Source organism: Ranitomeya variabilis, chromosome 5 (assembly GCF_051348905.1).
Source record: "Ranitomeya variabilis isolate aRanVar5 chromosome 5, aRanVar5.hap1, whole genome shotgun sequence".
NCBI lineage: Eukaryota > Metazoa > Chordata > Amphibia > Anura > Dendrobatidae > Ranitomeya > Ranitomeya variabilis.
In genome coordinates, this window is record NC_135236.1 from 644,646,148 (window position 1) to 644,663,918 (window position 17,771).

Sequence of the window (17,771 nt, forward strand, 5' to 3'; positions counted from 1 at the left end):
CATGAGGCTCTGTCCCCACACATTACCACACACAATCCCGCCCCCCACCACATTACCACACACAATCTGCACCACATCACCACACATAATCCCGCCCCCACCACATCACCACACATAATCCCACCCCTCCACCACATCACCACACATAATCCCGCCCCCCCACATCACCACACATAATCCCGCCCCCCACCACATCACCACACATAATCCCGCCCCCCCAACACATCACCACACATAATCCCGCCCCCCACCCCATTACCACACATAATCCCACCCCCCACCCCATTACCACACATAATTCTGCCCCCACCACATCACCACACATAATCCCGCCCCCCACTACATCACCACACATAATCCCACCCCCCCACCACATCATCACACATAATCCCACCCCCCACCACATTACTACACATAATCCCGCCCCCCACACATTGCCACAGATAATCCCGCCACCCACCCCATTACCACACATAATCCTGCCCCCACCACATCACCACACATAATCCCGCCCCCCACCACATCATCACACATAATCCCACCCACCACCATATTACTACACATAATCCCGCCCCCCACACATTACCACACATAATCCCGCCCCCCATTACCACACGAGGCTCCGTCCCCCCACATTACCACACGAGGCTCTGTCCCCCCAACATTACCACACGAGGCTCCGTCCCCACACATTACCATACGAGGCTGCGTCCTCACACATTACCACATGAGGCTCCGTCCTCACACATTACCACACGAGGCTCCATTCCCCCACATTACCACACGAGGCTCCATCCCCCCACATTACCACACGAGGCTCCTTCCCCACACATTACCACATGAGACTCCGTCCCCACAATTTGCCACAGGAGGCTCCGCCCCCCCCCCACATTACCACACGCAGCACTTCCTTTCTATGTAATTCAACCACTTCAGCCAAGGTAAACATACATTTAATTGCATCCGCATTCTCCCAAACAAAATGAGCCAAGAAGAGTTACCAGGTCCATCTCACAGGCCGCAGGAAAATCCGGACAACAATGCAGTTGCTGATCGACAACAACAATATCGACTAAATCGTAGGATTGGTTATTAGTATTATTCAGATTTTTAATGATTATTATTGTTATTAACTTCATTTTAAGTTAATTTACCACCTGCGTAAGCGCTATTGAATGTTGTCATTATTTACTATTACGATTAGTTAAATCACCAGCAGCGTTAACTAGATAGCAATGAGCGTGCCGAGCGTTAGCTGGCTGGAAACAGCTAGTCTTACATAAAAGGGATAATATTATATAACTTCTAATCATTTCATATAATTTTATATATATACTACAGGTAACAAACTACGTAGCAAAAAATGTGTAAGTGAACTGTAGAAAGTGCATATGCATAGAAGCAGATATATTCTGCTAAAATAAATGCCAAGTAGCTTGAATATATTGTTTTCTTGTATGCATTAAAAAAGTATGGGTAGATTAATTGATTACCTGTAGGTGTTTACGGTGTCCCGCTGTGCTGTCCTCAGCCCCAATGCACGTTTCGAATTATACTTCCTCAGGAGGCGTTTTATTACCTGTAGTATATATATATATATATATATATATATATATATATATATATATAATTGAACTGTAATCTGTTTATTGTCCTTCAGAATCACCTGCTGGGTGGTTCCTCACACACGAGGCACAGTCTTTTTCTGTGTTTTAAAAAAAGGATTTATTTTGGAATTTGTATATTTTAATAGGTTGCACTATTAAAATAATTTTTTATAACATATATTTCATTGGTGAATTGTGTGGTCCAGTGGTTCCTTGATGCTTAAGGAACAATACAGGGACTACCTTATGTAAGGGGAAGAAACCAACTAGGCATGTCTCCTCCGTAACGGGTACGGAACCATCACGGCTGTCACCTAAATTATAGAGGAGAAAGCGTAAAGCGCGGGACCGCTCCCTGTACTCGAGAGAAGGGGGCGTGGTCAAGCTGAGAGAACGTTCACGGGCGAGGATTCAAACAGTTTGGGCGGGAATGTCGAGCGCGTGAGATGCCTGTGAGGTAAAATCAGCTGTGAGGTGACTGGGCAGGGTAGAGCAGAGCCTGGGACAGATAAGCGCTTCGACAGGAGACAACCGACAGGGTGCTGTTCAGACACCGCTGTCCCCGCTGACATCGCTGCCCTCGCTGAGACCGCTGCCACAGCCGCCCCCGCTGACAGCACTAACCGTGAGAGACAAGGTCTGTGAATGGGACTTAGGAACGCATCTATACAGCACAGACCCGGGCTGCCCATTGTAAACTGTGTTTGGGCAGTGATGCAGGTCTCCGTAGTGTTGGGACACTTACCACTGAGGATAAGGACGTTTCCCTCTTCATCGCCCAAGACCAGCATCAGGATCCCGAGGAGTTGCCACCATCATCAGAACCACAAGAGGACACCACCAACATCAGGCAATACTACCCCATCTTCCTCAGGACTGTGACAGACTCCCACGGCAACGCAATCTAAGCGGCCCCAGTCACAGACATGAGTTCGACCGTGACTGGCGTCTAAGTGATAAGTTATATTTATTTGAATTGTCTGCTTTATTTGTCCCTGTCCCTTAAGTTATTCCCATTAGCCATTTGCTGTATTAGGGAATATTATCCCTCCGTTTTCTCCCTGCGTGGAGTTTCTGCTGTTTAATAAACCCTTATCACCCTTGGTCTATGTACAGTCCATTACTGAATCCTCCATGCCTGCAGTCTCCTCACACTATCTGGTTATTGTCCATAAGAATCTCCTGCTGGGTGGTCCCTCACAAATGAGGCACAGTCTTTTTTTGTGTTGTAAAAAACAGGATTTATTTTGGAATTTGTATATTTTAATAGGTTGCACTATTAAAATAATTTTTTATAACATATATTTGAGTGGTGAATTGTGTGGTCCAGTAGTTCCTTGATGCTTAAGGAACAATTCAGGGACTACCTTATGTTCACATTCAGCCTTTTCTTTGCTGTGTTTTTTATGCAAATTGAAATCTGTTTTAACAGTACCAGCAAAAGTTATGATATTTCAGAAACTCATGCACAAACTTGTTTTTCCTGACTGAATTTGAGAAATGCAGCGATTTCGAAACCTGTAGCATGTCAATTCTTTCAGCATGTTTTCACCCAAGGCCGGACTGGCTATCTGGCAATTCTGGCAAATGCCAGAAGGGCCTGTCTGGTCAAGGGCTGCCTTGTCTGCTACATTGTTAAATAGAATCGGTTCTCAAGATACCCATACTGTTAAGCGTTGTGAAGGAGTACACAGTTGATGACTCCGTTACTTACCCCAGCAGGCCACGGGTATCATTAGAGATATTGGTCTTGTAGAAAATTTTCATTTCCTCCATCCAGGGTAATATTAGTAATATATCCCATCTGTTTCATGGGGACGGGGACAACATGGGCCTGTGTGATTTCAAATGCCAGGACTGAATTTCATCCCCAGTCTGTACCTGTTTTCACCTATAGAAAACAATGAAAAAGTGAAAAAAAAAAGATGCAAAATTTTTTATTGGGGGGGTGTTGTTGAAATGTTTTTCATAACTAAAACTAGATTTATTATACATGTGCTGTAGACAAAACACACATAATCCTCACTGAAAAAAGAAACAAGTCGAAAAATCCTTCAAGACAGTCATTTTGAAGATAGCTTTTTTACGGCTGTAAGGAGGAAGACCGGGCTGCGGGTACCTACGTCATGCCGGGTCCGGAACTGTCGAGGTTACGTCCAGCATTGCAGGGGGGAAAGAATGGGGGACTGGACAGGGTAGAGGGGGCATGGCTAAGCCAAGTAGTGTACATGAAGCACGGGAAAGAAGTCAGAGTTTCCCGCCGGCGGTGAGAGCAGTGGGAGGTGTGCGGTGCGCTCTGCAGTTACAGAGGCAGAACTTGCGCAGAGTACAGTGCTCTCGCAGAGGAGCGGGGGCCAGGTGCAGGACCCTGAGGTGCATTCCTCATTTCTGATAGACGCACAGCAGCATCCACGTTGGACAGAGACTCTTGCAGCGCTCCCCTCTTCGGCTGCACAGATTTATGGACTAGGAGCTCAGCGGGCAAAACCGATGACCGCCTGTTGCTGCCAGAAGCTGGACCATGATTTTGTTTGGGATTCATCTGAGGACACCACGCCAGCCATTGCCGGTACTCCGACTCCCATCAGACTCTATGTGGATGAGGATCAGAAAAGACTACGATAAGTACCGTTTAACTATCAGACTGTTGCGTTAACTCTTTAACCCCCTTGATTCTTGTTTAGTGTTTATTAACTCCCTGTGAGAAGATCAGTTTCATCCTTTTGTTCAAAATTAAATAATGTTGTTATACAGCATTGTTTTGCAATCCCTGCATTGCTGCATTTCCGAACCTGCTTACACTGCCAAGAGAGCAGATTTTGGCTGCAGTGTGAACATAGTCTTAGAGATTTCATATTAATGTTACAATTTGGAAAACTCATTTACAGAGGAACTTATAGGGGGGATATAGAGCAGAATAACAACTTTTCCAATATATTTTCATTAATAAAAAAAATCTGTCTAGGTGTATTTCATTTCCTTTGTGGGCAATTGGGTGGGAGCAATTATTCATATGACTATAGATTTAGTCCTTGTGCCATTATGAGTTAATGAAGAATTAGTTACAATAAAATATATTTGAGAATTAAAATTAGTATTTCACATCTTTGGTGTATGACGCTGGGAACATGAGGATTACAGAAGACGCACTGACTGAGCAGCAGATTGTCTGTGGATGAGAATCTGTAATGTTGGCAACTATTTTTTAGGTGTGAATCAGTCCTGAGTGCTGTTCACACATTGCTGCATTGACAATGTTTCACATATATATACAGGAGATAAATAGATATTGATTAGGATAGGACCACAACTAAATAATCTTATTTATAGTGGCTTGCAAAAGTATTCACTTCCTTTGACATTCTCTATCCGACTTCCAAAACTTCTGAAAATAGCAAAGCACACTGTTAGGATTTCCTAGAAATTAAGTTTTAAATTAAATAAGAAATATAATTGTCGGTTTGGTGCAATTCCACAATTTTATTTTTTCACCACGTTCACTAAATGCGAAAACTAACCTGCCATTATGATTCCCCAGGCAGACATGTATAGGTTCTTTTTTATTTAGGTGGTGAAGCAAAATCCAAAGTTTGTGGGAAAGAAAAAAGTCACCGTTTTCTTGAGACCTGTAGCGTCTCCATTTTCTGTGATCTGGGGCTGGGTGAGGGTTTTTGTTTTGCACGCTGACCATCTGACATTTTTGTTGATACCATTTTGGGTAGATACAATGTTTTTATTATCCGTTATGGCTTTTTATTGCAATGCTGCGGAGAAAAAATAATAATTTGGCATTTTGATTTTTTTCTCATTACGCCACTTACTGATTAAATTAATTATTTTTACATTTTGATAGATCGGGCGTTTCTGAATGTATGTTTTTTATTGTTTTATTTTGCATGGGGCAAAAGGGCAGTGATATAACCTTTATATTTTTCTTTTACTTTTTTTTTTTTTTAACTTATCACTTGCTTCATTAGTCTCCTTAGACTAGAAGCTGCGATCTTCTGATCGCTTGCGCTATACATAGCAAGGTTTCAGCCCTGCATTGTGTAGCAGAAATGCTTATCTGCTATGAACGCCAGCCACAAGGGGTGGATTGCGATTCCAGCTACGACTGTTAGGAGAGCATGACACCTGATCAGATCAGCTCTCATGTGCCTGAAAACACACGGGCTCAGTTCCGGAGCCGGCTTATGACTTACCTATAAGTCATAAGTTGTTAAGGGGTTAAACCACTCGAGTGTTGCTTTAGTTTTGGGTCATTGTCTTTTTGGAAGGTGAACCTCCATCCCAGTCTCAAATCACTGACAGACTGAAACAGGTTTTGCTCAAGAATATCCCTGTATTTCGCATCATCCAACTTACCCTTGACTCAGACCATTTTCCCTTTGCCTGCTGCCAAAAAACAACCCCATAGCATGATGCTGACACCACCATGTTTCACAGTGGGAATGGTGTTCTTGGGGTGATGAGCTGTGTTGATTTGGCGCCAAGCATAGCATTTACCTTGGTGGCCAAAAAGTTCAAATCTGGTTTCATCTGACTGCAGCACCTTCTTCCATACATTTGGGGACTCTCCCACATGTCTTTCGTCAAATTCAAAAGATGCCTTACAGGTTTTGTTTGTAAGTAAAGGCTTTTTTCTGCCCACTCTTTCATAAAGACCACCTCTATGGAGTGTATGACTTATTGTGGTTGTATAGACAGATACTTCAGTCTCTGCATGGGAATGCTACAGGTCCTTCAGTGCTACCCTTGGTCTCTGTGCTGTCTCTCTGATTAATACCCTCCTTGCCTGGGCTGAGAGTTTTTGTGGGCGGCCCTCTCTTGGCAGGTTTGTTGTGGTACCATGTTCTTTCCATTTGACAATAATGGATTTGATGGTGCTCCCGGGGATAATCAAACATTGGGATATTTTTTTATAACCTAACTCTGACTTGTACTTCTCAACAACTTTGTCCCTGACTTGTTTGGAGATCTCCTTGGTCTTCATGGTGTTTGGTTAGTGGCGCCTCTTGTTAATGATGTTACAGCTTCTGTGGCCTTTCAGAAAAGGTAAAGTGTATATACTGACCGATATGTGACACTTAGATTGCACACAGGTGGACGTCCTGTCTGACATTTTTAGGGGCTCCATAGCAAAAAGGGGTGAATACATATGCACATTCCAATTACTTGATTCCATAAACTTAATTTATGCCTATATGTTTCTCACTTTTCTTCACCAACTGAGACTATTTAGTGCTGATGCATCACATACAAATCGAATTTAAATAATATTTAAACATACATTGTAATGTAAAAAATAAGTAAAAAGCCAAGGGGATGAATACTTTAGCAAGCCACTGTATATCCATTGTTTCATTAGTTCTTTGCTTTCCAGCATGTACTGCGTTAAACAGAACTTTAGTAAAGACCCTTTTTTTCCATTTTCTCTCCATAATTAAAGATCTCAGAGATAGCGCTAGTTAAACAAAGACGGACTGGAGCTGGATAGCAGTCTAGTTATTCCTGTCATTGAAAGTGACCTGCAGTTCAAGGCTTTGCAGAGAAATAAGGTTTAGGATCAAAGCAAGATCATTAATATAGCAAACCATAGTAATAAATGTCTTGACGGAGGAAAAAAATTGTATATCGGAAATAAATACATACATAAGCTGACATAAAACAGTGATATCAATGGGGGATGTAATCGTTTGAGTCAAAAACGTATATAATACACGATTATAGCCACAAGGAGAGTATAATCCGAGTTTTTCACCACATTTTTAACACTGAAAAGCCTCCCTTGGCTTAGGCTACTTTCACACTAGCGTTAACTGCATTACGTCGCAAATGCGTCGTTTTGCCGAAAAAACGCATCCAAAGTGCTTGCAGGATGCGATTTCTCTGCATTGACTAACATTAGCGACGCATTTGCGACGCAATGACACACATCGCAACCGTCGTGCGACGGTTGCGCCGTGCTGTTGCGGACCGTCGGGAGCAAAAAACGTAACATGTAACGTTTTTTGCTCCCGACGGTCCGCTTTTTCCGACCGCGCATGCGCGGCCGGAACTCCGCCCCCACTTCCCCGCACTTCACAATGGGGCAGCGGATGCGCTGGAAAAATGCATCCGCTGCCCCCGTTGTGCGGCGGGGACAACGCTAGCGTCGGGGACCTCGGCCCGATGCACGGCGACGGGCCGAGCCCGACGCTAGTGTGAAAGAAGCCTTATACTCGAGTGAGGGTTCCACAATATGGAGGGTGAGCGACAGTGGAGGAGCAGCAGGTCACAGGAGGCTGGAGCCGGCTGCTGTGGCTAAAGCCTGTGCTCGCTGCTAAAGAGAAATGAAAATTCATTGCTGTTTAATAGCACAATAGCACAATAGTCGCAGTCGTCGGCTTGCTGCAACTGCCGGGCGATCACGTGTGCCTGCTAGTTAAGGGAATAAATACTCACTGCTCTCCACTCCCATGGGCGTGGGAAACAGTGAATATTTGTTCCCTTTAGTAGCGGGCACACGTGATCTCCCGGCAGCTGCAGGAAGCTGGCAGCTGCTGCTACTGTGCCTGCTACTAAAGAGCAATGAGTACATTCATAAGATTTTGTACCCGCTAGCCATTGTATATCATCCCTACCAAATCCCCATTCAGTAAAGAGTTTATTTTTGAATGATGGTTTCCCTCATTGAACTGTGAAATATCTGATCCTGGCAAACCAGCAAGGCTACAGCAGAAAACAGTCATTAATACTATACTTGTTTTCTCGTGAGTGTAGCTAATTGCTGATTGTAATTTAGGATGTACAGAGACAGATCCATCTTTAAGCTCTGTTTAGATGGACATATTTCTTGGGCGGTACAAGGATGGCAATACCTAGGAGGTTGTAAATTTGGGTCAGGAGACCAAGGGTCAGTCCATTCATTTTGGGATGTATATATATAAACCAAGAATCTGTGTGAAGCTGGCCTCAGAACGTACATTTACCTCTAACCTTGTAAAACTTGTACAAATGGATAATAATCCCAAACACACATTAAAATCAACAATTGATGACTTCAAAAAGCACAAGCTGAAGGTTTTACAATGGCCCTCACAATCCCCTGATTTGAGGATCATTGAAAATCTGTGACTAGACCTCAAAATAGCAGAGGATGCAAGACGACCCAGGAATCTCACAGAACTGGAAGAATTTTCCAAGGACGAATGGATGAAAAACCCTCAAACAAGAATTGAAAGACTCTTGTCTGGCTACAAAAAGCGTTTTCAAGCCGTGATACTTTCAAAAGGGAGTGCTACTAGGTACCAACCATTAGCATGTATACATAGATTATGATTGTTTTGTGACCCCTAAAGACTTAGAATACCTATACTAAGACACTCGACTAAAATTAGAATAAATATTTATTAGCATATTAGCACATATAAGGACAGCAATCAAAAAATAAAAATCTCTCAACAGAACATGATGCGGGAGATGGGAGATAACAATATATTATTAATCAAGGTAAAAAGGATAGCAGCATGAGGTATAATTATGCAGTAATGTCCAATAAGATAGAGAATAAAGCAGAGGTTCACTAGAGGATATAACAGTATTAATAATAATAATTATTTCATGGTACAAGAGATCTAATACATTAAAAGTGCTGGGGTTCTATGACCATTCAGTACTTCTATCCTCAGTGAAATAACATACTGCAGAGCATAATTCAAGCACATGTATAGCACCCGGCTATGAGAAATAATAACAATAAATGTATAAAGTGACAAGTGCTTAAAGGCGGCAATGTAAAGGTGCCAGACAGTGCAATGGACTGCTTACCCGCTCTCACTGCCGTGATCAACATGAGGTGGAGTGGGGTCACAGGAGGCAGGGTCGCCGCTGTGGGACAGCAGCAGAAGTCGGGTGATGCTGCCGAGTCTTGGCTGGGAGGAGAGAATGTTACGGTAGTGCAAGGCAGGAGCCATTGATTTCACCGGCGTGGGCATCAGGAAAATGTTGGCGGTGTGAGGCAAGAGCCATTGATCTCCCGGAGGTGGTTTTGGCACATGCACAGATTGAAACCTCAGCTCAGTGACATCTGAGATCTCATTCTGCACATGCACCACCTTCTATGCCATTTTACTGAAGCCCACCCCTGGGAGATCAATGTGAACAGCGGGGATTCTGCTTCTGCCTCTCACCACTGACATTTTCCTGAAGCCCATGCTGGGAGGTCAATGGCTTCTTCGTCGCACCACTGGGACACTGCCTGCTCCCAGACTAGGGCCCGCAGCATCGCCTCACTCTTGCCATCGCTGGCTTACTGCAGCGGCGACCCTATCTCCTGGGACCTGCTCCACCGCTGCCACCACCCTGGTAAGCTATATTTAGACTGTAAAACAGACCCTCATTTACACATAAAATTATTTTTTTTTCTATTTCCCTATTTGGGGTGCATCTTCTGGTTCGGGGCATCTTATGGTCTGAAAAATACGGTAAGTTCTTAGGGTGTTTCTGCTGGGGAAACTCACTAAAACACATCTAATAAGCATATGGCTGTATCAATTACGCTTTACCAAAGCCAAATAACAAGAAGTATAAAAAACAAAGCAGCTTTATTTAAAACATGACCAAAGAAATACAAAAATTGCAGCATCAAAAAGGCAATAAAAGCGATTGTTAAAAAACACAATGAAAAATTGCAAGTAACCTAATTTACCTAATAGGTGCCAAAAACCTGCAATATCAAAAACGTGCGAAATACTCATTGCGGGAATATAGCCTTAGGGTAGTTGAGTCAAGGTTGACAATTAAGCACTTACGAGGAGGACATATTTTTGTATTTTTGGGATGGTTGGTTATGGGCAGTTGTTTACTTTCAGGTCAATAACTCTTGTTTCTCCAAGGCATGAAATAATAATTTTTGAACATCTTGTTTCAGAACTTTGTGTCGGGCTATTTCTCTGTGAATCCTCCTAGAAATGTATGAATAAACTAGGCATTGTTGGACAGTATGCAGGGACCCCCACCCCAACTGTCAACTCCCAATTTATGATGGGCAGTTTTGTAGTCGAGATAATTATATATATATATATATATATATATATATATATATATATATACAGTGGGGCAAAAAAGTATTTAGTCATTCAGCAATAGTGCAAGTTCCACCACTTAAAAAGATAAGAGGCGTCTGTAATTTACATCATAGGTAGACCTCAACTATGGGAGACAAACTGAGAAAAAAAAATCCAGAAAATCACATTGCCTGTTTTTTTATCATTTTATTTGCATATTATGGTGGAAAATAAGTATTTGGTCAGAAACAAAATTTCATCTCAATACTTTGTAATATATCCTTTGTTGGCAATGACAGAGGTCAAACGTTTTCTGTAAGTCTTCACAAGGTTTCCACACACTGTTGTTGGTATGTTGGCCCATTCCTCCATGCAGATCTCCTCTAGAGCAGTGATGTTTTTGGCTTTTCGCTTGGCAACACGGACTTTCAACTCCCTCCAAAGGTTTTCTATAGGGTTGAGATCTGGAGTCTGGCTAGGCCACTCCAGGACCTTGAAATGCTTCTTACGAAGCCACTCCTTCGTTGCCCTGGCGGTGTGCTTTGGATCATTGTCATGTTGAAAGACCCAGCCACGTTTCATCTTCAATGTCCTTGCTGATGGAAGGAGGTTTGCACTCAAAATCTCACGATACATGGCCCCATTCATTCTTTCATGTACCCGGATCAGTCGTCCTGGCCCCTTTGCAGAGAAACAGCCCCAAAGCATGATGTTTCCACCACCATGTTTTACAGTAGGTATGGTGTTTGATGGATGCAACTCAGTATTCTTTTTCCTCCAAACACGACAAGTTGTGTTTCTACCAAACAGTTCCAGTTTGGTTTCATCAGACCATAGGACATTCTCCCAAAACTCCTCTGGATCATCCAAATGCTCTCTAGCAAACTTCAGACGGGCCCGGACATGTACTGGCTTAAGCAGTGGGACACGTCTGGCACTGCAGGATCTGAGTCCATGGTGGCGTAGTGTGTTACTTATGGTAGGCCTTGTTACATTGGTCCCAGCTCTCTGCAGTTCATTCACTAGGTCCCCCCGCGTGGTTCTGGGATTTTTGCTCACCGTTCTTGTGATCATTCTGACCCCACGGGGTGGGATTTTGCGTGGAGCCCCAGATCGAGGGAGATTATCAGTGGTCTTGAATGTCTTCCATTTTCTAATTATTGCTCCCACTGTTGATTTCTTCACTCCAAGCTGGTTGGCTATTGCAGATTCAGTCTTCCCAGCCTGGTGCAGGGCTACAATTTTGTTTCTGGTGTCCTTTGACAGCTCTTTGGTCTTCACCATAGTGGAGTTTGGAATCAGACTGTTTGAGGGTGTGCACAGGTGTCTTTTTATACTGATAACAAGTTTAAACAGGTGCCATTACTACAGGTAATGAGTGGAGGAAAGAGGAGACTCTTAAAGAAGAAGTTACAGGTCTGTGAGAGCCAGAAATCTTGATTGTTTGTTTCTGACCAAATACTTATTTTCCACCATAATATGCAAATAAAATGATAAAAAAACAGACAATGTGATTTTCTGGATTTTTTTTTCTCAGTTTGTCTCCCATAGTTGAGGTCTACCTATGAAGTAAATTACAGACGCCTCTCATCTTTTTAAGTGGTGGAACTTGCACTATTGCTGAATGACTAAATACTTTTTTGCCCCACTGTATATATATATATATATATATTACATATATACTGTATATTAATGCTGTTGGAAATTCCAAGCTCAACTTAAAGATTGTCCCTCTTGCTTTCTATTGTAGGTAAAATCAAGGAATGTTCTCAGCTCAAATGGGGACATTAAAGCAAAGCAACATGACAGAAGAGCTTCATTTGAGAGGACGGCATGTAAAGAGCACAGTTTCCCCCATCCAGTTTTTCCATGGCTCCAGTTTCATGACGGATAGCACTAATCTCATTTGGGTTCAGGTGATCCTCATCACAGCATATTCTTTGATTATCCTCTTGGGACTGGTTGGCAACTCTTTGGTTATCTACATGATTTTGAAATACAAAAACATGAGGACAGTAACAAACTTTTTCATAGCCAACTTAGCTGTGGCTGATCTTATGGTGGATAGTCTTTGCCTGCCTTTCACCTTGGTCTACACATTGATGGATGAGTGGAAATTTGGATCGGTACTTTGCCATTTGTTACCATATGCACAAGCCATGAGTGTCAATGTCTCAACTCTGACCTTAGTTGTCATCGCATTGGATAGATACTGGTGTATTGTATTTCACCTAAGTAGTCGGATCTCCAAAAAATTCAGCTTCTTAATTGTTACAGTCACATGGGTGGTGGCTTCCATTTTTACTATTCCTTTAGCTATTTTTCGAGAGTATAGGTTTGAGGACTTGCCAGCTTTGAAACTCAAAATAGCTGTTTGTGCAGAGAAGTGGCCCTCAAATAACAGCAGGGATGCTGCCATTTATAGTATTTCGATGCTTCTTCTACAGTATGTCCTTCCCCTCATTGTAATATGCTTCGCTTATACCAGAATATGGTTGAAGCTGAAGAACCACATAAGTCCAACACCAAGAAGTGACACCCATCAGCGAAGAAAAAACACAACTAAAATGCTGGTGATGATGGTCATCTTGTTTGCCATTTGTTGGCTTCCCTTTCATGTCTTCCAGTTGGCCATAGACTTGGACTGGGTCCTTGTATTCCAAGAGTACAAACTTCTTTATTCCATCTTTCATGTTATTGCCATGTGTTCTACCTTTGCCAACCCTCTCCTTTATGGATGGATGAATAAGAATTACAGAAATGGGTTTCTTATGTTTTTTGGATGCAAGAATAAACTGCATAATGGCCAACATGATGGCTCTCTCCGGGGTCATTCTTATACTTTTCGTGCCACCACTTATCATGGTAGTTTTCGGAATGCCGGAGAAAATGGACATCCTCCAGCTCATGTGTAACAAGCTTCCCAGCTACTCACAAAATCTCTTTCAAAAGCCATTTGGTCACTGAACAGTATCCAATAAACACAATGGTCTCGATTCGTCTATGGCCAGAATTCTGGCGCAAATTGAGTTGAAAGGCGCAATTTTTTTCCCAACTTGTAGCTTTTTGCATTTGACTTACTTCCAGTTTCTCCCAGCTCTGCAATTTGGGCAGAGCTGGGGAGGGATGGTACACGGCAGATTTGTGACTCAACAGTTCATCTAAAGGTGCTTTCACACTGCGTTCTTCACCATGTTCAGTTGCTCCGCAAGCTGTGATTTGGGAGTATGCTTTGCATAATTTTGGGGTGTATACACCTACTGGAGATGAACACCCAGATACAGTCTACTTACTATGATTATTACGCTTCAAGTAGGCATATTCACCCAAAAATTATGCACGACAGGGCACACGTAGACTCCATGTGCACCATTGTAGTCCATGGCCAAATCGGTGCATATGCCCAAATCCCATTTTGCTGGGGGGTGTTCGGACATAAGCCCTGACTTGACCACTGAATGTGACAAAGAACGCAGTGTGAAAGCACCCTAATTCATGACAATCCATTCCTTTTCTTATGAAAGAAATCCTACTCCAGCCAGGGACTGGAGTCAGAGTTCTGTCGTGGCATACGGAGCCACCCACCACTTGTCAGATTCTCTTGATTTATTGAGTGGTGGGCACATCTGACTCCAACATGCCCCCTCAGCAAGACCAGAGAGAAAATTGCTGGTCTTGATGAATCGGGACCAACGAATCCGTTTTGTAAGTCGTTAGAGTTAGGGGTTTTATGACAGATATAGATCCGAAAACCTTATGAGTAATTTGGTTGTAGATATGTTAATATGGTAGCCAAATAAGTACATTTACAACTAAAATCTCTAATTCATAAACACATTCAATTCATCAAATTATTGTAACCAAATATTTCCGAGCAGAGACTGCAGTATTATTTTTATTAAATTATTTGTGTATATTAGACCCAATGTACAGAAAATGTATATTTTTAAAATGTTTGAATGACATTTAATAGAGAATTATTGGTTGCTTCATTCTAGCCAACAAGAGGTGGTTGCTTTTAAGCTTCAGCTATACATTGGTACTGTATTTCAGTTATGTGTAAAAATTAAAATTCTGGTCTCCGAGGCTGCAGACTCCGCTAGTAGTATTGCATAACACACTACAGCTATGGAGCACTATAAACAACACATTTACATGTGTCCATGCATTACCCTTGATGATGAACAGAGGCACAATTTAAAAAATTATTATATTGGTAAATGGTTGATTTTTACATCTTTAACTCCATTATCACTAAAATGCTCCTAAACGTCATGGTGCAGCTACAGTATAGGGGTACAGGGGTAGCAATTTCACATCTTAAGAAGACACCAGTGTTCTAAAAATGTGTCAGGGTCACAATTTTGTGGCACTTGCTAATACAGCGGGTAAGGACAGTATTCAGACCCCTTTAAATTTTTCACTCTTTGTTTCATTGCAGCCATATGGTAAATTCAAAAAAGTTTATTTTTTCACATTAATATACACTCTGCACCCCATCTTGACTGAAAAAAACAGAAATGTAGACATTTTTGCAAATTTATTAAAAAGAAAAACTGAAATATCACATGGTCATAAGTATTCAGACCCTTTGCTCAGACACTCATATTTAAGTCACATGCTGTCCATTTCCTTGTGATCCTCCTTGAGATGGTTCTATTCCTTCATTGGAGTCCAGCTGTGTTTAATTAAACTGATAGGACTTGATTTGGAAAGGCGCACACCTGTCTATATAAGACCTCACAGCTCACAGTGCATGTCAGACCAAATGAGAATCATGAGGTCAAGGGAACTAGCCAAGGAGGTCAGAGACAGAAATGTGGCAAGGCACAGATCTGGCCAGGGTTACAAAAGAATGTCTGCAGTACTCAAGGTTCCTAAGAGCACAGTGGCCTCCATAATCCTTAAATGGAAGAAGTTTGGGACCACCAGAAGTCTTCCTAGACCTGGCTGTCCTGCCAAACTGAGCAATCATGGGAGAAGAGCCTTGGTGAGAGAGGTAACGAAGAAAATCAAGATCACTGTGGCTGAGGTCCAGAGATGCAGTAGGAAGATGGGAGAAAGTTCCACAAAGTCAACTATCACTGCAGCCCTCCACCAGTCGGGCCTTTATGGCAGGGTGGCCTGACGGAAGGCTCTACTCGGTGCAAGACATATGAAAGCCTGCACAGAGTTTGCTAAAAACACATGAAGGACTCCCAGACTATGAGAAATAAGATACTCTGGTCTGATGAGACAAAGATAGATCTTTTTTTGGTGATACTTCTAAGAGGTATGTGTGGAGAAAACCTGGCACTGCTCATCACCTGCCCAATACAATCCTAACAGTGAAACATGGTGGTGGCAGCATCATGCTGTGGGGGTGTTTTTCAGCTGCAGGGACAGGACGACTAGTTGTCATTGAAGAAAACATGAATGCAGCCAAGTACAGAGGTATTCTGGATGAAAACCTCTTTCAGAATGCTATGGACCTCAGACTTGGCCAAAGGTTCACCTTCCATCAAGATGATGACCCTAAACACACAGCTAAAATAACAAAGGAGTAGCTTCAAAACAACTCTGGGACCTTTCTTGACTGACCCAGCCAGAGCCCTGACCTAAACCCAATTGAGCATCTCTGGAGAGACCTGAAAATGGCTGTCCACCAACATTCACCATCCAACCTGAAGGAGCTGGAGAGGATCTGCAAGGAAGAATGGTAGAGGATCCCCAAATCCAGGTGTGAAAAACTTGCTGCATCATTACCAAGAAGACTCATGGCTGTACTTGCTCAAAAGGGTTCTTCTACTCAATACTGAGCAAAGGGTCTGATTACTTATTACCATGTGATATTTCAGTTTTTCTTTTTTAATAAATTTACAAAAATTACTACATTTCTGTTTTTTTAGTCAAGATGGGGTGCAGAGTGTACATTAATGAGAAAAAAATGAACTTTTTTGAATTTACCAAATGGCTGCAATGAAACAAAGAGTACAAACTTTAAAGAGGTCTGAATACTTTCCGTACCTACTGTATATAAGTCTCCTCCTCCTTCTTCACAGACTACACAGTTCCTCTGTCCACACAATCGCCGCTGAAGGAGAAGCGTTTGACCAGAACGGTCCATCAACCTCTACCAGTAGAAAAACACTTTTCACGAAAAATTCGTTTTTCAATTGGAGGAGGCTCTCGTGGTTCAGAATGTCGGATTTGGGCAAACTTCTGTGTATAATTGACCTTATAAGTAAGTTCCAGATTTTGTTCACTTTTTTTGCTTAGCTTCTTGGGTCAAAATCAGGATTGGATTAGAAAGCTATAAAAATGTCTTTCCTTCCTTCACACTTCTCTCTCTTTATGATCCACACCCGTTTTTGGCCTCCAAAAACCTGATCAAAACCTGGAATTGTAATAGCATCCTAGGGTGAGACCTCACTGTGCGGCTAGCGGTGGGGCTGACCTTTGTCCACCTGTGAGAGACGATAGTTGGAAAGAAACGTGGAAAAAATCAAGCAGCCATTGGCTACCATGGATGAGTGAATTTCGGCCTAACTGCAGAGCTCCTCCCTCCTCCTCCGGTCTACATAGAATCTGATCAGTAGCAGCCGCCATCTCCTATCTCAGTAATGTAATAATCTGTCAGCACTGAATACAGATTTTACCTCAGAACTGAGAATTTTGATAGTGACTGATCAATTTTGGAAGAGAAAGAAGCAGATTTCCCTAATAATATATATAATAAAGTTGCTTATTTTCATGTGTACTATTGATTTATAAAATAAAGCGTAACCGTTGTTTTAATTTTTAAGTTGAAAGACCTTTAGTTGGCAAGAGTCTTCCATCGGAGAATGACCCATGTTTCATGGATGTGTGAAACCAACTTTAGGGCGAGACCACGAGGTATGACTGGATTCTCAACCGAATTCCACTCACCCATGGTGGCCTTACACTGGACTGCACGTCCAATGTGGGAGTTAGAATAACGAATACCTCAAATCATAGAAGACTCCACAGATGTATTAGATACATGGCAGATGTTCTCAGCTGTGAAGTCTGGCCTCTGAGACCCTCACCATTTACAAGAATGAAGCTACTGTAAGATATAACTGCTTTATGTCTCGTTGACAATCGACATGTCCAG

At 42.4% G+C, this 17,771-nt stretch overlaps 1 protein-coding gene across 1 annotated transcript in view; it reads left to right on the plus strand.

Moving 5' to 3' along the window:
* The window catches only part of LOC143773992 (neuropeptide Y receptor type 2-like), a 70,566-nt gene extending 55,826 nt beyond the window's left edge, over positions 1–14,740 (plus strand). The window contains exon 2 of the mRNA XM_077261287.1: positions 12,405–14,740. Within this exon, the coding sequence (XP_077117402.1) occupies positions 12,418–13,569 (1,152 nt within the window). The 5' untranslated portion in view covers positions 12,405–12,417 and the 3' untranslated portion in view covers positions 13,570–14,740. The remainder of the gene's footprint in view (positions 1–12,404) is intronic.
* Positions 14,741–17,771: the final 3,031 nt, after the last annotated feature.